The sequence below is a fragment of the Rhipicephalus sanguineus genome, chromosome 1 (genome assembly GCF_013339695.2).
Source record: "Rhipicephalus sanguineus isolate Rsan-2018 chromosome 1, BIME_Rsan_1.4, whole genome shotgun sequence".
NCBI lineage: Eukaryota > Metazoa > Arthropoda > Arachnida > Ixodida > Ixodidae > Rhipicephalus > Rhipicephalus sanguineus.
The window spans coordinates 329,642,096-329,662,650 of NC_051176.1; the positions used below are offsets into that span (position 1 = coordinate 329,642,096).

At 44.7% G+C, this 20,555-nt stretch overlaps 1 protein-coding gene across 1 annotated transcript in view; it reads right to left on the reverse strand.

Annotated features, from left to right (window-relative positions):
- The window catches only part of LOC119379533 (WASH complex subunit 2), a gene marked incomplete at its 5' end in the record, with an annotated part of 624,148 nt that overhangs the window by 175,045 nt on the left and 428,548 nt on the right, over positions 1-20,555 (reverse strand). Inside the window, 2 exon segments of the mRNA XM_037648828.2 lie at positions 5,305-5,475; positions 6,559-6,654. Coding sequence (XP_037504756.1) covers positions 5,305-5,475; positions 6,559-6,654 — 267 coding nt within the window.

Genomic DNA, 20,555 nt, shown 5'->3' on the forward strand with positions numbered 1-20,555 from the left:
AGTGGGGGGGGCAGTGTCACGAATGGGCGCTTATTTAGGCGCATGCCGCCGCTTTCAGAAGACAGCATGAAATCATGGCGCCAACAGTTCCCTCAACAAGCGCGCGCAACGAACGGAAAAAACAAGTATCAAAAGACGCCGCAAGCGCGCTTCCTCACCTCACTCGAAATGGCTGCTGGCAAAGCAGTCTCGAATCAAACGTCCGGCAAAGTCTGGGAAACATCACGAAAGAAAACATGATGCAATGCCGAGTGACGCCACGACGAGTGTAACTGCCCTTTCCCTAGCTTTGGTTGTGCTGCACACCAAAGAAGACACCCGAGCTTCTGGAACCCTACACGAGGAGATATAAGTGTGCAGCTACGGGCGCAAGTAGGAGTCCGGAGATGGGGAAGAAGTTATGTTGTTGAAGTGGTTCGGTCGGCCAAAGAAGACATGTTTTATGATGTAGTGCGGTCAGTCGATCTGGAAGAATCGTGTAGCAAAGCTTCAATTTGGGCTAGTTGGTACGGCATTGTAATGTAGGCGCGCTGAGTGAAATGCACAAACGAGAGAGTAACGTAACAAGAGGACAGGACTAGTGGTGCACAAACTTTCAACTGTTTATTTTCGCAAAAGCATGTCAAAGATGTACACAAAGACATTGAAGATAACAAGGACAATGTTACGTGTTGTTTATGGAAGCAAATAATTTTGGAGCTATCATGCTCCTCGTGTGTATTCTTAACTAATCTGGCGGTTGTCAATAAAGTTAAAGGCTGCTCACTGAGGGCAATAGATGCAAAGCTCACGTGATTGTGTGATTTAAACGCGAAAAATGCCTCCATGATTTCGCGTGTTTTAGACCTGTAATGAGCCAACGTCTGCGTTTGCTTAAAATGGGATCACATCCGCATCTTGCACAATGAGTAGCTAGGTGCCCTGGTGATTGCAGCATTTCTTTGGTGTACCTATGTTCTCTTAAAGGAGCACTGACATCAAATTTCAAAGTCGAGATGTGCCCTTCATTCGATTGCTGGTATTTCATAGGTCTCCTTGGCAAATTTGAATGGCGTCCGTCGCGTGGAATAATTTATTTCGAGGGCAAACAGCGTACGAAAGCTCAACGGAAGATGATCACGCTGCGACATCGACCTAGTGCTACGTAACAACTGTGATACTTCCGATCATACCATCCTGAGTGACGATACGCTAGTAACAATGACGTCGACGAACTGAGTGTATTTATTGTGCCGCCGACGACAGGCGACGCTCTCACCGGCTCTCACTCCCAGCCAGTGGCTCTCCTTGCTGTCCCGATCCGTGCCTGCGATTCATCGTGTCGTATCGACTGATTTGTCGTGTGATCCTCAGCGCGAGTGCGATCAATCGGAGCGACTACGTGCCAGCATGTCGGGGAACCACTGCGTAGTACGTACCTGCTCGTCGAGGCGCGGAAAAAGCGGAAAGTGCGTGGCGTTTCATTACACGTACGGTACACGCCAACACGACCACAAGCTATCGAAGTAGAGCAGCCTATAGATAAATATCACCGCTAACAAGTAACACATATGTAGCGTTATTAGTGAATGTTAGTTCGTCTGTGGACTTCCTTGCGCTAGCGTAATACCGGGTTACTGCAGCCGTAACCGTGAGAGGCCGGATAGGTGGGGCCATCTGGCGGTGCAAAGAAGAACCTGGCAAGCACAGAATAATTATTGTAGAAACCTATCGTATTCTATTTCTCCGCTGGTGTGCATTCGCTATGCCGATATTCCATAGACCCCTTTGGGTATACCGGAATGCCGTGCACGCTAAAATTCTCTGATATAGCTAATTGAGACACACCAGCGAGTATGGCCCAAGCGTGCGTCCCCGGGCACCTCCTCGTTGCTGCTTGGAACAGCGTCCATTTTTGAATCGCTGTTTTGCAAAGGGTCGAAGCGAAAATGATTCGCGACGTCGCGTATCGCGGTGATTCTAAATTTCAGAATGCCGCCTTCAGCACTAGCCGATACTTTTGACGGCGACGACGGCGATGCTGGTGACAAGGCATGATTGAACGTGCGCGCCTAGCAGACGAAACGTTAGCTGAGCAGCTGATCCTCACGTCACTCCTTTCTGTGGACAAGTGGTAAACTGGGCGCGGTCTGGAATTGACCGCGAGGGAGCGCTGCCAGCGCTAAGAATCGCGGGCTTGCCGGCTGTTTTGAATCGTGCTAGATACCGGTGATATAAATCAATAAACAGATAGTTATTCGTCCCTCAGTTGCATTTTCGGTCGCGAATCGCTACTAGGGGGTAGATAAACTACTCGTGGATGCAAAATCTTGACATGCGTAATTTGATGTCAGTGGCATGCTTTAATCTTGTGTTTATGCAATGGCCCGTTCTGCCCAATATAGCATTTTCCGCCACGTGAAAGGAATTTTATAGACTATACCCTCGTCACATTCTAAATATTGGTTTACATGTTTGATGGTGCATTTTTTCACGAGCGTAGTTTCGGGGGAATCATTAGCTTGTTTGCAAAGGCTTTTAAGCTTTAAAGGGGCAGAGAAAACAACTTTAGCGCCTTGCTTTTCCCCAATCTTTTTGAGAGCATGAGAAGTCTTGTGCACGTATGGAACTACACATATGTTCCTAGTTTGCACGTTTTCTTTTGATGCATTCTTACTGCCAAGCAAACTTTTTAGGACCTTTTCAGTGACCAAAGCTATTAAAGACGCCGGGTATCCGCTGTTCTTATGCTTCGTTGCTTGTTGCAGGATACTATCATTGACCTTGTGGCCACATGATCTTCTGACTGCCAGTCAAAAGCATGACGAAGCTATGGCCCTCTTGACGAGCTTCGTATGACCCGAGTCGTACGGCAGCAGGGACTTATTGCTCCTAGTTCTATATTCCCAGCAAGTATGGGATGAGTGGAAAGTTAGCTGCAAATCTAAAAATTACAAGCTGTCATTACTGTTTCATGAAACAGTCATGCGGGAAACAAACCAGGAATCATCCATGTAACAAAAGCATTTCACAGCCCTCGAACTGCCCATTTTTTCCCTGCAAAGTTGTGTCGCCTCTGGCTAAAAAAGTGTCGCATAGTGCTGGGGCCACACAACAGGCTATTCCGATTCCCTTTCTTTGTGTGTACGCCCAGTCTTGGAACTTGACAAACAGCGATTCTAGGTATAGCGAAAACATACTTAAGAAATCTGTAACTTTCAGTCCGCATTGGTTCTGGAACTTGACCACTCCAAAAGGACTTGGGTGATTCACTTTTTGAGCGCACAAAAGAACAGGGACGAAAAACGACGCAGCTCAGCGCTGTGTCCATGTCGTTTTTCGTCCCTGTTCTTTTGTGCGCTCAAAAAGTGAAACATGAATTATCAACATGCCCATGCATACGCTCTCTCGACTTGGGTGAGCGCCGAAGATTTGAGAGAGTACTGGTAATTCAAGGTTGTGTGCTTGCGGGTAACACACATGTACTTGCATTTGGAAACGTTGAGGAACATAAGCCAGACAGAACACCAATTTACAATTTTATTTAAGTCTTCCTGGAGGATAAGCTGGTCATTGGTGGAGGATATGCGCCAATAGAGGACGCAGTCATCAGCGAATAATCGAATGGATGAAGAAATGTTGGCAGGGATGTCATTTATAAAGATCAGGAACAGGAGAGGTCCGAGCACTGAGCCTTGTGGTACACCTGACAAGACAGAGCTACTTGATGACTGAATATTATCGATGACAGTGTGTTGTGAGCGGTTCATGAGAAAGCACTCAATCCAGGATAGTACATGGGTATCAAGGTTGAGGCAAGCAAGTTTTGAAGTTAGATGACGATGGGCGACTCGATCGAACGCCTTTGAGAAGTCAAGATAGATGACATCAGTTTGAAAACGGGAATCAAGGTTAAGGTGAAGGTCTGTGGTAAACTCATAGAGTAGTGTTTCACATGAGTAGCCCTGTCTGAATCCATGCTGCTTGGGAAAAAAAAAAGAGTGCTTGTCTAGATGAGATGTGATGCTGGAATACAGAATATGCTCTAGGAGTTTACAAGGTATGCAGGTTAGAGAAATTGGGCGGTAATTACACGGATTGGAACGGCTACCAGATTTGAGTATGGGCACAACATGGCTGATTTTCCAGTCATTCGGAATAGTGGAAGAGGCAACGAACTGAGTGAAAATCAATTGCAAGAAGCGGCTACATTGCGCTTTGGTGCCCTTTAAGGCTTTAGCCGTTTTGCCATCTGGGCCTGGTGCACTGGAAAGTTTGAGGTTGTCGATTAAGTTCGCGATTCCTTGAATAGTTATAATGAGCTCCGACATTGTCGAAAAATTACGAGATGGCAACGTAGGAATATTGGCAATAGGTTCATTAGTGAAAACTGAGCAAAAATAGATGTTCATGACATCAGGATGCTCATCCCCTGGAATAGATGACCCGTCAGAGTTAATAAGCACTATACTATGACATGAGGTGCGTTTTGGTGACAATGAGTTCCAGAATTTGCGAGGGTTGTCTTGCAGAATGCTCAGAAGGTCCAGGTGAAAATATTTAGGCTTAGAGTGCCTCAGTTAAGCCGGTGTATTCACGCAGCACCGTAAAGTATCTGTCCCATTTTTGCGGATTGTTACTTCGCTTGAGTTCACGGAAAATGCGCTTTTTTTTTTCTAGATAGGTTTCTGAGGTTATTGGTATACCAGGGCCTCCCAGCATCTCCGTGAATGCGCACAAGAGGAACATAGGCATCAATAAGAGACAAAAGTTTGCCCTTATAGTGTCCAGTTTTGCTCAACTGTACGGACAGAAGCTGACCGCTGGAAGTCTTCGAAGAAAGATTCCAGCTGATTGTTAATTTCGGAAAAGTTTGCTTTGTTATAACCTGGAATGTACTTGGTCGACGGCTGACAGTCAGGGAGCTCAATGGCTATGTTAAAAAGCAAGATGTTATGGTCACTAACACCTTGTACACACTGTAAGGAATTAATTTGTTCACTATCGGTGGTTAGAACTAAATCGAGGATGTTGCTACCTCGAGTAGGTGTGGTAACAACTTGGCTTAAGCTGTACATGAAGACGACTTCAAGGAATTCTTTGGATGTGCGGGCCGATGCGACGCAATTATGCCAATTAATATATTCAAAAGCGAGGGTACACATCACTGCAGAAAATGCCAGCTTGACGGAATCCCCTTCTGATGAACCCTCATGGAGAGAGTTCTCCTTTCGAAACCAATGATTTATATAAGTTTTTATACGTTAAAACATTCCCTCTGTGCCATCACAGCAAAAATATGGAAGGTACAAGATTGCTCCTTACATCCACAAAGGCTTCTTCTTCCTTGAGTGCATCAGGCAAGCAAGAGGTAGGGAGCACTTGACCTGGTATGCTGCTGGCTCTCCCAAGTCGACTCTTCAGCTCATCTCCAAAAAGGCTTGAGCCCCCAAACAGTGAGACACCACCAGGAGGAGGCTTCTTTTGCTCAGTGGGCTGTAGGAGGAAAGACTTGTCCAACTTCTGTGTTTCAAGCCGAACATGTGATGAATCACACTCTGGAGTCTAGACAAAGAGCGTTTCTCCTATGTGGGTTTCAAGCAGAGATCAGAGTGATTGACAACTGCCCAGAACGTGTCATGAGATGTTAGTGGAAATTAAAATTTCACTGACATGATCCACCATGCTGTTTGTGATTAAAGTGAGAGTCACAATATGAAATTGGCCCACACAGTCGTCGGAGTAACTTGCGGAAAATACTGGGTACTACAACATAGATGCACTTATGTTGCTGTACATACTCAGATGTTATTAATCAACCATACTTGTTTACAATTATACTTTTTATACAATATAGTCATTTGCACTTAATATGATGCATGTTATAAGGTAAAAAAAATGTTTATGCTAACAAGTGGCGCTGCCTTCGTGGCAACAATTAGAATGACAAACCTGCGGCTGTATTGTATAGAGCCCATGTGTATATGGAGGGAAAAAGTGCGGAAAACTAATGGAGACATATTTCTTCCCAACATGAGAAGAATTCAGGACACTCTTTTGGGAAGGGTTTCTGCCACTGGGTTACGAGTCAAGAGCTAAGAACCTGACATCCAGACTAAAGTGCTCTCGACAATGAAGAAACTACATTGCACAGTGGCACCAAGCAAGGTTGACAAAGTTGCTAGGGTCATTCAAGAGAGTAACCCCAGATTTAGACTATTCTTCTATGAGCACATATTTAAGACCCTCAAACCCAATCCAAAGGTGGCAGGTGACAATCTGTTTGCAGAGAGCCCTACATGCCTCCCTGTTGCCTGTCCCTAAGTGCCATTTAAACGTGCGAAGGCAAAAGCAGGTATGAGAAATACAAAATTCTGTATCTACTTTCATGCCACAAATACCAAAATCCTAAGCACGTTTTTTCAGTGCACAAAACAAAGACAAAATGCCAAGAAACAAAGAGACACAGATGAGCACTTAGTTTCTTGGCCTTTCGTCGTAGTCTGTTTTGCACTGAAGAAGCTTGCTCAAGATCATGAGCCAACTCGCACCAGTCTTACCAAAATCCTGTCTACTTACCTTTGTTGGAGCAAACAAGTCCACATCCAGGTTTTCCACAGAGGATTCAAAGATGTCTTTCTCTTGGTCAAAGATAAAGCAACTTCCACTGCGTGGCTGCATAATAACAAAAGTAAAAATTGGATACTTTGTTTTACAATGAGAACATGTTTCTGAGCTATTTGCTGCAGCATACAGAGTGCATATGCTTTCAGCGCAAAGAAATTGTGCATAGCTCTGCCAAATCTGTATGTGAAAAACTTTTTTTTTATGAAAGCAGCTATGGTAGACCTGCTTAACAGCACTATTGCTTATTCAACTGTGCATTAAGGAGCCACCAAAATACAGCAACCTTTGGGCATACTTTCTTAGCAGGACAGCCTACTTACTTTTAAATATACTATGCAAGCTTTATTTAAAAGAATTGATGTACAATTTGCAACAAATGGAAAATATTCTCAATTAGTAGTACTACCAGAGCCCTTCAATGCTTTTGTGGTCATGAAACTTCGCCACAGCGCTACGAGAGCACTTGCTATGTTGGCGCAGGGAGTATGGTGGGGGGCAGATGAGCCAAGTGCTGCACTGGGAGAGCTGGGCACCCAAGGAATCTGGTGGTGTTGGCACTGAGTTTTCCCCATATCTCATCATTTGTGGACCTGACCACATTGAGCATTACATACGAGTACACAAGGATGGTTCACATGAGTGATGACGCCTTCCTAAATCTTGAGCGAGAACATCTGGTTTTTTTTACCGATTGCCATCAGCAAGAGAAGGAAAAGCTTGCAACACCATGATAAGAAGCTGGCGTTTTCACCTTCAATTTTTAAGAAGTACAAGTGTGGGAAAAACATTTTGATGCCACAGATGCTGTTTGAAGCAACGAGATCGTAGCAGAGAGAGACGCTGCATCATTGCAACGTGACAAGGCTAAGCTGTGGCCTGCTTCCGTTTTTAGGCTGTTTGAAGGACTGTTGGTGTACTTGAGCAAGTTGAAGCTGCAATCCTGGTCAGTGAGGATTATGCCAGTACAGTGAAACTACACTTGAACGAACTTGCAGGGACCTTAGGAAAAAGTTTGTTAAAGTGAAAGTTCGCTGCACTGAAACAGCAATGTTGTAGCTTGTTGCCACAAGCTGAAGGAAACATCAGGTGTTCAAATGAAATTTCAACCCATTTATTTGTCATGCTGCTCATTTGCATGCGAATTTATGCTTACTGAGCATCTTATGAAGAATGCAGCAATCTTTTGCATGTTCAATGCGTTCAGTTTTTGTAAACCACCCAGAAAGTTCAATGCAAAGAATAATCTTTAAAAAAAAGCTGGTGCTATTCATAGCTTGGCGCGATGAAACTCTTATTGGCGTGTTGTCAAGGTGTAAATCCTTGTCCTGCCGAGTTGCCGTAGGTGTTCATATTATGGACTGAGCAAGCATCGAAAGGCGGGCTAGCTTATACATCTTTCAGAAAGCAGAGTAATGGTGCTAACACAGGACAAAGAGAAGAAAACAGTGTTCGTCCTCGCATTTTCTACGTCCCATGTTCAGGCTTTATTCGTGACATATTATGGCATCCAGCAATGTTTTGTTCTTCTTGGACAACGGTGCAGAGTGATGCAGCTAACGCTTAGCTGCCACAGTCGCCAAGGGCAAGCAGGCGCGACTGCTTGCCGCTCTCCCGACGAGGACACACACGCTGCCGTCAGAGGCGCTCGCAGTAGCGCGGTGTTAGAAGTGCAACGTGCCTATTGCAACACAAACGATTCTTCTGCGCTATTTTCTCAACCACGTCGGAACCTTTCCGTGGTTTAGAAAATGGTGAAATCTGAAGGTCGGTATGGTATTCGGCAGTATATGAGGAACAAAGTGGTCAAATGAGGGTACAAATTATGGGTTTTTGCAGATTTGGAACAGGCTACACTGTTCATTTTAAAGAATGAAGAAGAAGGTGCCTCAGGGTCCCCAGCACCAACCACAAAAACTGAAAAATACCAGAACTGCAAGCTATGCTAGGAAAGTTGAACAGAACAAAAAATGTTTTTTGTGAAACATGTGCAGCCAGCCTTTGTTTCACTGCGTCAAGAAACTGCTTTGCGCAGTGGCATGATAGGCACTAGTGCCTATATTTTTGTAAGTATGTTAATAACTCTTTAACTTACAGAGGTTATATTTGCGCTATTATTCTATGTAGGCTTTACATTCAAAACATATATTTTGATTTTGTTATGTTTACCCTGTGCAGAGTAGCATTGATGTTTTTATGAATTTTTTTTTCCTTTTTGATGCATTTTTCTTTGTTTAATAATTTTTTTATAACATTCAAAATAAATCTGATGTTTGAAATCAATACTGTTAGAAAGACCAATTCTTCCTCTATCATTTGATACCCTAACTTTAGCATCAATTATTTCTGTGGCAGGAAAAAAAATATTTCCTGGACTACCCAAAAACAACAGATTTTTCCGTGGTCACGACAGTGTTAAGCGGTGCTCGGGCAGTGAAACATATGTTTCCTCAGCCAGTGCTCGCACACGCAGCAAGAAGGGCTCCGTCTCTGTGGGTCAGTATAGTGAAAGAGCTGACAGCTGGACAAGTCATTCACAGCATATGTAGGATGATCAGTGCTTGCATTCACTTTCAGGAAGTACATAAAAGATAGGTACAATCTCTGCATATGAAGCGACCACTCGTCTGATTCCACATAGAGGCTTTATACAAGGCTAGTTCTGAAGGCACCTGTAGAAAGGCGAATGCCTAAATACAGTCAACGTCCGATTTTTCGGACCCCCTAGGGACGGCAAAATCGTCCGAAAAGTTGGGCAGTCCGAAAAAACGAATTCATGCTTTTATATTCCGCTCAAGCGGTCAAATCGCCACAGCCATGTCCGAAATAGCATTAATGCCTCCCAGTACAATTATCAGGCATTTTTGTGCGCGCCCAGGCTCTCGCAAATACATTCGGTACCTGCCGCGAACCCCGCTTAACCGCGTACCAACCGCCACTTGCAAGTTTGCATCTCGTGATGAACGCCGCTGATACCAGCAAAGCGCTGGATAGATTACGGCTCTCTCGCATGGAGCGTTTGGAAACGATGACGCGGAACACAGACTCTGGCGGAAGAGCGGACGACTCATCCGGCTTTCCCCGATGCGTGTGCACACGTAAACGATGCGATACGCAACATTTGCTGCCGTGTGAAGCCGATCGTTTCTAGTTGTGTGCAGCACATCGCCAACTAAGCTGACGCCGTCACTGTACGGTTGCTGTATCGTACGCACGCATTTATCATGAAAGGGTTCGTGATGCGCACTTTGTTCCTGACCGCACATGGGCGCGGCAATGGCGAGCTGGTTTCGTCCGTGAAGGCAACGAGTCTATGCGGCGCACTTAGCGGTCTCGCACAAAGAGGCAGCATGAATGGCGGCGCGGCGTATTTGGGTTCTCGCCTATTAAATGCGTGCAGTACGCATGCAACTGCGCTAGGCCACGTGCACTACGGAGCAGTTAACTGAAGATGCTTATCCTAAGGGTTGTCAGCGATTAAGCCGTACTGGCGCGTTTGCCACCTGCCGCCATCACGCCTCCGTGCATTTCCGCTGCTTATCCGCAACATCGCTGCACGGCGCCGCGATAGTGGCCCCTTTGAATTTCTGGTCTGCTTCACCCCATAACGCTTCGGCATTGCAACAAAGCTGACTTTCGGACTCTGCTACTGTCTCAAACAGATAGACTCGCGAAAGCGCTGGCTCGGACCTACGAGATGATAGACGCGGCAGAGGTGAGGGCTTCAAATAATGCCTTTCGGACCTGCAATTTGGGCAGAAAGTCCGAAAAATCGGACGCGGAATAACTTCAGCGTCCGAAATTTCAGACGTTCTAATACACTGACGTCTATGGGGCTGGTGACGGTGCCGCGAAAGTGTCCGAATTTTCGAGCATGTCCGGAAAATCGGGTGTCCGAAAAATCGGCAGTTGACTGGTGAACAGGGTCCAGCATTTTCACAGCAGTTGGTGGTGAAGGCTGGTAAACTACGCCTCATAGTCTAGAAATGTGTGTATAAGGCTTTTATGGACACTCATGAGACATTTTCTGTCGCTACCCCAGGTTGTGCATGACAGCACCTTTAAGATATTCATTGTTTTCAGGCATTTCTCCTCAAGATAATGTGCGGTACAAAGGTAAGCTTCGTGTCTAGAATTATACCTAAAAATTTCTGTTCTCTTTTAAAAGCTACACGTTGACCCTGTAACTCAATATAAGGATTGCAGGGTGGAGGCCTCTCTTCATAGAGAACAGTATGCAGGTGCTCTTTTGTGGATTCCAACTGAAACCATTCTTGTCTGCCCAATTACAGACTCTGTTAACACAAAGCTGAACCTGTTGCTCGCAAATTGAGAGATTACAGGATTTAAAACCTATGCATACATCCACTTATGTTGAATAAAACATATTACAATATGGGATGCACAAACGCAAGGAATTTACTTTTATAATAAAAAGTGTACAACTGAGGACACCACTCTGTGGTACTCAAGTTTCTTGCACAAAAAGTCGTCAAAATACATTGCCCACTCGAAAACGGAATGTTCGGTTTGACAAGTAGCTCCCTATAAAATTCAACACTTTACTGCACATACCTAATTCTGAGAGGTCTCTCAATATTCCAAAATGCCATGTGGTATTGTATGCCTTCTCCATTTCAAGGAATACAGACAGGAAGAACTGCTTGTGAGCAAACCCATCACGAATGTGTGCCTCAATACATGAGATAGTCAGTGGTAGATCGACCCTAATGTCCCAGTTAAAATCACGTAAAAGGGTGGGTGAAACAATGCTAAGATTTATAGATAAATAACTTTTGTTTGCAAGGCTAAAAAATGTAGGTTCCTTCTTATTCAGTAAACATGCACTAGCGGAAAACAGAAACTGCTAAATCAAACGGCCTCGCGCATCGCCGCGAGTGTCCCCCCACAAGCTGCTGTGTGCACTGACATTGCTAAGGACGAAGTGGGGTTCTGGCAATTCATCTATTAAGGACTGAAATTCGTGTTGTGTCAGTGGTAGTGTGGGGGTATATAAAGTAAGCAAATGGTTATGAGCTTGAGGTCAAACACTGTCACTGACCAAGTCTGATGAAATTATCCAATGTTTTGGAATTGCAAACAGGTTCCTTATTCACTGAGCTGGACTGGAAGTCGTCGTGAATTAAGTAGCCAGTAGGTGAAGCAACAAGCGTGTGTAAATGGCAGGCATACTCCTTCTTGTCCTATTCATTGTAGCAGGTGTCGACTGAATGATGTGCATGGTTCTAGACGCTGGCGGGATGACATATTCTTTTCCATGGCGATGATAGTGGCATTATCCCAGTAAACGATATGATTATGTTCATGTGCATGCTCGGCAATGGCGTTCGTTGCGTGACTGTTATTAGTCACGTCACAATGGTGTCCTTTGCGACGTCGGGAGAACATTCCTGTTTCACCAATATATACCTGACGGTAATCAGCACACGATATTTTTTACATGACCCCATTGACGAAATTATCCGACGTGAAATGTCAAGCAACTTCATCAGACTTGGTCAGTGACCATGTTTTATCTCATTCAATGCCTGACTACACGAACTTTCATTGAACTCTTGACTAGGTTATGAGCTTGATTAAAAAAAATGTAAGCAGCTTGCACTAGAGGCGCAAGGCTGAGTTACAGGGGAGCTGGTGGTCTCCTAGCAAGTCCTGACTTGGCTCAATCTCAATTACCGAATTTTCCAGTGTATAAGAAGCACCTTTTTTCGATATTTTCGCTGGTGCGTCTTATACAACGGTGAGTCTTACATATGCAAAAAGTCATGCGATTTTGCGAGACCATTATGTCCATATTTCATTCGCGAGTACGATATATGGGGAGTAAGAGCATTTGTAAAGAGATATTTAACCTTGTTATAACAATAAAGCGGGTGTGGTCTTAGATGTAGGCTACTTGCTGTTCAGGCGGCGACCACGGAGATTATGGCCGCAATGAAAGTCACCATCGTCAGCGCTCGCTCTTGTACTTTTTGAATTGTTAGTTCTTAAACGAAGCATTAAACCCACGAAACTGAGGCACTAAATAAAAAAGGGCACCACAACGTTTCCTTGTAATACAAAAGTGAAAGTACCAACTTCGTTATCATCATCAGTTTCCGTGTGAGACGTCGCTGCAGTCCAGCACCAGCAGTAGTCAGCTTCCAGCTACCGGTAACCATTTAGGTTTTGTATGCGTGTGTGTACGCGTTAACTGTGCAGCGCAATCATTGTTTATCTCTTCCTGCCAAGCCTCATAATGCCGTAGAGGCAACGCCAACAATGTGCTTCAAGGCTTAGAATGCCGTGTAAAAGAGTCACTCAGAGGCCGCCAACGGCAACCCAGCGATGCTGCCGGCCGAGGAGGGAAAAATTTTGACAGTGCGCTGGAGGATGTGGCTTCGAATCCAGTGGAATGAATGTTGGTTTTCAGCGCCTTAGAACAGCGTCATTTACAAGTAATATGCTGCTGCTTACAGGTATTCAGTCCATGTGTGACTACGCATTTCACAATGAATGTACTCTGCGTGCGTCACTGTGTTTTATCATGTTGACAGAGTTAAAAATAGATGAGTCTTATACAGAGCTATGAAAAAATCCGTAAACAGGGGGTGGGTGCTCGAGCCAACGTTTCGACAAGTGGACTTGTCTTCTTCAAGGCTGGAACTTCCAGCCTTGAAGAAGACAAGTCCACTTGTCGAAACGTTGGCTCGAGCACCCACCCCCTGTTTACGGATTTTTTCATCGCAGCTTCCATCTTCCACTTCCTGCCGTTTTTATACAGAGGTATGCGTCACATTTAATTTTTTCCTGCGAAATTCGTAAAAAGTAGGGGGTGTGTCTTATACAAAGGTGCGAGTTATACATTGGGAAATACGGTAGGCCTAATTAGCATAGTTAGGCGACATGAAACTCAAGTATCTCGGGTGGGCTTGGTTCGGTCTTACACAACTTAATTAGTTATAATTAGGTTCAACTCAGTCAGGATAATTAGCATCTTCCTGGGCTTGGCTTCAGTAGCCTCACTGGGAATTCGACTTGGATTGCTCGGATTTATTGGCTTAATTAGGATTGAGTTCATTAGTCTTAATTATACTTGGCCTAATTACACAGTACCATGCTCAACTAAGCTTAATTAGATTTGACTATACTTACCTTGACTCAGCTTATTTAGCTTAAATCGAACAATTAAGCCATATAAACTATCTCGGGTGGGCTTGGTTCAATCACACACAGCTTAGTCTTATTTAGGCTTAGTCTTAATTAGTGCTAATTGGACTTAATAATTGGACTCGACTCCGACAGTAGTAATTAGTATCTTCCTGAGCTTGGCTTCACTAGCCTCATTGGAAATTCGACTTGGATTGTCCACTTTCTGTGGCTCATACCTGTTCCTGATGATGATAGTTTTTGGTAGGCTTGTGCGAATAGTAAATTTTAGGTCCGAAGCGAATTCGAAGCGAATTCGAATAGTGTATATTACATATAATAAAGAAAAATGAGCATATTTCTCAGGACTCAACTAACCAACGCAATATTTTTAAAGTTGAAACAAGGCATATGCATGTCATTCTTTTTGGTTCAAAGGGAAGTGGAAGCAACTTTGGGTAGTAGCAGGATTTGGCTTTCGGTAGAATGCAAGCGTGATAGCATGTAAAATAAGTTACATTTTAAAATTTACTATACTTAGAGCATATAAGCCGGTATAACAAGCTTTTAGACTTAAAAAACGATTAATCGATGTGAGGGTAATACAGTAAAACCTCATTATTTCGAACTCGGTTATTTTGAAATCCCGCATAATTAGAAGTATTTCTGCGGCCCCGTATTTTGGAATGTAAATTTGAGTGGATAATTTGAAGCGCCGGCCAGTACCAGCCCGGTTAATTCGAAAACTTTGGGTGCCATGTGCCAATTACCGGTCCCGATTTAGCCGCAAATCCGCAGAAACGATGGCCCGTATGAGCCACAAGGCAATGCATTGTAGTGATACTAATGAGTAACAAGTTGAGCACCCCAGCCTCGCTGCTGGCAGCGCAAGAAAAAAAAATAAGAAGAAGAAGCAGTCTCGTGATCAGCTGAAATGTGCGCCTGCGGAAAAAAAAGATGTGCTGCACTGCAACACAGCGATGACACGTGGGCAGCATGACGCATGCTTCTCTCAACGTCAGTGCGTCATAATTTACCCATTATTTCTGGGAAAATAGAGAAATTAATAAAGGGCGGTCTGACGGAATTTGTGATGTCTGCAAACCTCCGATTGGCGGTTGTTCCGGCAATTTGGGCACTTACACTGCTGGCGGAGTACTTGCCTGCAACGCCTACTTCGAAAACTCGGTTCGAAAACTTCAATGATCATCTTTTCCACCTAGAACACATCGCGAATTCCGTCACACTGGTCATTATTAAATTCTTTATTTTACCAGAAAGAATGGGCGAATGGTCGCATCATGACGTGACATGCTGACTGATCACGTAGCGCAAAATTTGACACAGGACAAGAGAGGGGGACGAAGACATGCTGCCCGCGTGTCACCACTGTGTTGCAGCAAAGCACGTCTTCTTTTCCGCAGGCACGCATTTCAGTTGACCACGAGACCGTTTTTTTCCTCCTTTTCTTTTTTTGCGCTGGCAGCAGCGAAGCCCGCCGTTTCCCCGGTTTAGCGGCAAAATTGGGACCAGGTATTGCTGGAAAACATAACCCTTGTAGCTGCAAACTAGCAGACACAGTAAACGACCACCTCTGATTACTTCCAGTAATTCAAAGTTCCTTGCATTCCGCTTTTTGTATGTTTGGTTCATTCGAAAACCCACCTAATTAGATTTTTCACAGTCCCAGTCACTTTGAATTTACGAGATTTTGCTGTGTGTTCATTTAACCTTGAAATGGGGCTTCGCGGCAGTGCAAATTTCTCCTGGAAAGGTGTATTCACCGTATAACACACGTCCACTGCAGTGAAACCACCTTTACAGGGGGTTACATGTGGTTTATACAGTGAAACCTCGGTGATACGAATATCACGGGACCACCAAAAATATTCGTATCACCCGAAATTCGTATCATCAGACAGCATAGATAATTAGCATGCAACAAAATAAAGCTGGCGTACATTTTCATTTATTGTTTTTCAGGGCCGCTGCAACGTCAGGAAGAACCCTGAATGATTGTCAGTTAAGTTTTTAGATGTCGGCAATCATACACGCACTCGTAAATATACAGCCCGTGCGCGCGTACTTAATTAATGAACCAGGCGCGTTGTTACCCACGACAGCAGTAGCCCCTTCCAAACTTTAGTATGCTTTTTTTGCATGACACCGGAGTATTGCAGCGAAAGTAAGAAAAACAAGCGCTTTGACGCGATGGATCAAGGCCATAAAATTACGGAACCACGGTCCTGTGTTATGATTTTGCTATTGCCAAAGCATTCAAGGACTCTGCTATTGCGGAGGTGTTGGGGATGCTTTTTGGGAGATTTACGGCCGTGCCCGCACAAGCGCGACCTCAACGGTCGCGCATGTTGACGTTGTGAGGCCAAACTCCTTCGCCAAGACCGTCCTCGCCTTCTTTCGGTCCTCGTCCACCTTTCATGGGATGTCTGATGCACAAGGCAGGCACGTGTAAACACAGTACAACGACAGCAGCGCGCGTCGACGCGTTAGAAAAAAAAAGCATGGCGCTAATGTCCTCTGTAATCTAAATGCGAAGGCATACGAAAGCACATAAGAGCCTCAAAGATTCGCGCACACAATCTCGGAGGCCGTGACGCGTCTCTGAATGTTTGTTCTGACCGCAAGGAAAGTGTTTTTCTTTCACCGTAATTCTGGCGATTTGGCGGCGCGCATGCCCACGCTCGCGTACCCGCGCTCGCACGTGCTTGACGCGTCTTCCGCGACAGCGCGGACAGCACCTCTTCGTACCTGGGGCGGTAGCGTACGTTCGTATCAAACGTCGCAGGGTGAAAATCGGTTCGCAACAACCGTACTCCATTACATTGCAGGCCAAGGGGCCTTCGCCGGGACCAATGAAAAATTCGTATCACCCCGGAATTCGTATGAGCTGTGATCGTATCACTGAGGTTTCAGTGTATATGTCTATTCGTTCATTTCGAATACTTCGAAATTTCCTGGAATTTAAATTCGTTTCGAAGCGAATTCGAATACTGTAATATTCGTTCGAATATTCGAAGTGCTCGAATATTCGCATAAGCCTGGTTTTCGGGTGACGCAAACCGGCATAACAAAAAGCTTAACAGCCCTCCCTCCACTGTAAAAACCTCTCTAACGGAGCTGCTTCCAAGGGCGTTTGCAGCTGCAAACGCTGAAATGATGCATTTTTATTTATTATGGTGGAAATGCCACCAGATGATGCAAGAGCATCACGGAAGTTTTTGTGTAATATGACATACATCCAAGAAAGTTAGTATGTGTTGATTTTAAGAGTATTTCTTGTACACAGAGCCCTCTTGGTGTGTGTTTGTGTAGAAGTTCCTGAACGTCATCAAGGTTCCTGAGAAGGCCTCTCACGTTCCACTGCATAATTTGCGTATCCATATTGAAATAAAAATAGTGCTGTGTGTACAAGAAAGAAAGGTATTGCCTTAAAGGAGTACTGACATGAATTTTAAAATTTCTCGGGTTGTTGCTCTAAATGAAAGCACGGGTGTCGAGAACCCTAAAAAGAGTGTCGTTTACCTGGGGATGCATTGCATATATTTTTAATACCGCTTCTTTCAACCAGCAGTTTCGGTTTCGGTTTCGAGAGGGCGGCTTCATAGTGACGTGTCAAGTCGGCCCGTGACGTCACGGGCAGACTGCAACCCACGAAATATGCACCTGCTGTCCTTTGCTGTCAGTCGAACGTGGTTCATGATGAGTGAACTGTCGTCCAGTGCCTCCGACAGCGATTACTGTGATTTAGGATGCATGCAGAACCCAGATTTCGCAAACCAAGTGAGCTGACTTTAAACGTCATAGGGCTCTCCATGCGGTGAAGCTGCCTTGCAGATGCTGGGAGATGAAAACTTTAAAATCAAACTTAAATATTTATACGTGTTTCCCGGATGCGGTGTGGGGAGAGCGTTAACACTACATGCCAAGGAAACCAAAAACGTCCGTTTTGCTGCACTTCAAAATCGTGTCAGTACTCCTTTAAGTTATAGAGACCTTTCCAGGCATGGTAACCCGTGATTTGTCTTTTCTGGAGCGGTCGAGGGTTTCTCACCGCTCCTTAGGTGCTTGATGCGTTGTCAGGATAGGTGAAGTGTCCATTGCAACTTGGGAGGTGCCGGACACACGCTCTTGCGAGCGAGGAAGTTTATGTGAAAGTCTTGCCTCGGAGGACAAAGCTTTTGCGCCCACCAGCCTGGAGGCCGACGGCACTGCTTTTCGGTCCAGACTCTGCTGGCTGTTGCCAGTGCTAGCAGGGGCTGGAGAGGCTGAGGCAGTCTTGACTGCACCCACTGTGGAACCTTTTGGCGGTCCTGCACATTTGCTGTGCATCGCAGGCTGCCACCGATAACTGGTTTGTTGCTGGTGACCCTGGGGTAACCGGGCTTGGTTGCTGTTATGGTTCAGCAGAAATAACTACTGCCATACTGAGGGCATGCGCCACAAGTGACAGCTCGCTGTGTGTGGGCTGTGCAGGTGGTGGTGACTGCTGCGACGCTGCCCCCCAACGTGCTAAGTCAGCATAAAATGAACGAAAGAAGGAAATTTTAAGGCCTTGCTTCTTTGATACAAGCTTAATGAAAACCAACAGATAATGAAGCCAAGGAAGGTATAGAGGATGTTAAGTGCACTGTTTTAATTGTATTTTAGTAATTATGATATAAATGAGAAGAAAGTAAAGTGCATGAAAAGACCACTTGCCGCCGGCAGGGACTGAACCTGCGACCTTCGGATAACGCACCCGGTGCTCTACCAAAGGAGCTATTGTGGTGGTTGTCCTCTCGGCCGCTTTATTGAGTATTTATGTGCATGTAAATCTGGGAGTGTTAGCACTGCTTGTAGCCGTGACGGCGAGTGTGGAACACTTTTTTCTGCCAGCTGGCGTCACGTAGCACATGATCTTTTTTTTAACATGTAGCCGGCTGACAAATAAGCCCTCGCATACTACCTAAGGCGTCAAGTCTGCCGGAACGAGACCCTTGCTATGAATGAACAAAAGAAGGGATTTTGAAGGGTTCATTTTTTTGATACAACCTTAATGAAAACCAACATATAATGAAGCCAAGGAAGGTATAGGGGAACTTAACTGCACTGTTTTGATTGTATTGTAGTAATTATATGATATAAATGTGAAGAAAGTAAAGCGTATGAAAAGACAACTTGCCACAATTACTACAATTAAAATAGTACAGTTAACGTCCCCTATATGTACCTTCCTTCCCAGGTGAAAATGTTTCTGCTGGTTTCTACTGGTTTCTATTGGTTTCTATTGGTTTCAACTGGTCCCAGTTGGTAATCAACTGGTCGGCTACTGGTTTTTAATGGTCCCAACAGGAAGTTACTGGTCTTGAACTGATACTGTACTGGTTCCAGTAGAACGCTACTGGTCTTGAACTGGGATCAAACTGGTTCCAATATGAGGCCACTGGTCTTGAACTGGTCCCAGTAGGAACTGGTTCCAGTTGGGACTGCAAGGCTACTGGTTGGAACTGGGATTGTGCTGGCTTCAGTTGAAGATGCTTATTTGGGAAAGTGCAGCACTATGAGTGATCGCGGTGCGCACAGGTGCATTTGTACTTAAATATCCAATAGTGGACATTGATAAAATATTTGTGGACGTTCTTTCACTTACATACATTACGGGAGAACAGAATTTAATCCGCAGCCAAAGGATCGAGATTAATTAATACATTTTTGGAAATGTGCACCACGGTGCACATTTCCAAAAATGTATTAATTGCAATCTCTCGCGACACGTAAACAAACCATGTGTACTTAGAAGGGATATCACGTACTGACCACGTTGCAATTGATCATTACTCCATAATATCACTGAAAACACACACATTGATTCGATCTTTGTAGTATATCGCGCCCGATCGACACAGCGTCGACTGCAGATGTCCAACGAGGTGCTTGCTCAGTTTGGTCATACTAAGCCGTTGCACAAATAACTCGTGTTTAAAGCACGACAGTTACTTCCCTGTAAAAAAGAGCTCTTGTTTTCAACATTCGCTATTGTATGATATGATAGGAAAACAGTGAACTCTGCTAGCTTGCAATGCTCTATTTTCTATGACGCCGCTACAACGCCGCCATGAAGAATGCCACATTGCCGCCCTGTTTGATTGCATCTCAGTAGCAATAGTCTCGTACCTTTTATATTTTTGATGTTTGCTGACTCTAATGGTAAATAATCTACTTTAGAATATGAATGTTAAATAAAAAAATTGTATTTTTTATTTACAGTTAACAGCATCACAGACAACTGTCCAATTACACAGTATAAATTATTATGACACTTTTGGCCGCGCCGCAGTTTCGTACAGCGCACATGGTGCGTAGGCCTGGTGTCATCACTTCATGTGCGTGTCCTGTGTGTTCGCAGATTGCAGCAAGTTTCCGAGTGGAATCTGTGTGAAATAGTTATTTTTGGTGTGTTTAATCTGCGAAAAGTGTTATGCGACAAGACCAGCACGTTCGAGCAGTGCTATTACGGTACTGAGCGATGTCTTGGATTCATCAGCGCCGATCGAGGGATACTGATTCCCTCAGCTCTGATTCTCTTCATTTGGAGGTAAGTAACTTCTGCATTTCAAGTATAATGCTTATCCCGTATTTGATGTATGCGATGGTTATTTATGCGCCAAGTGCATGCCGATTTGTGTAAGCACCCTCAGTGCTGTGTAATATAGCTAGTGCTGAAATGCGTTAATGTAGCTGTTGTTTGTACGGCTGCACGTCGCGAAGCGACTCGGACTATGAGGCACACGGCAGTGGATTGC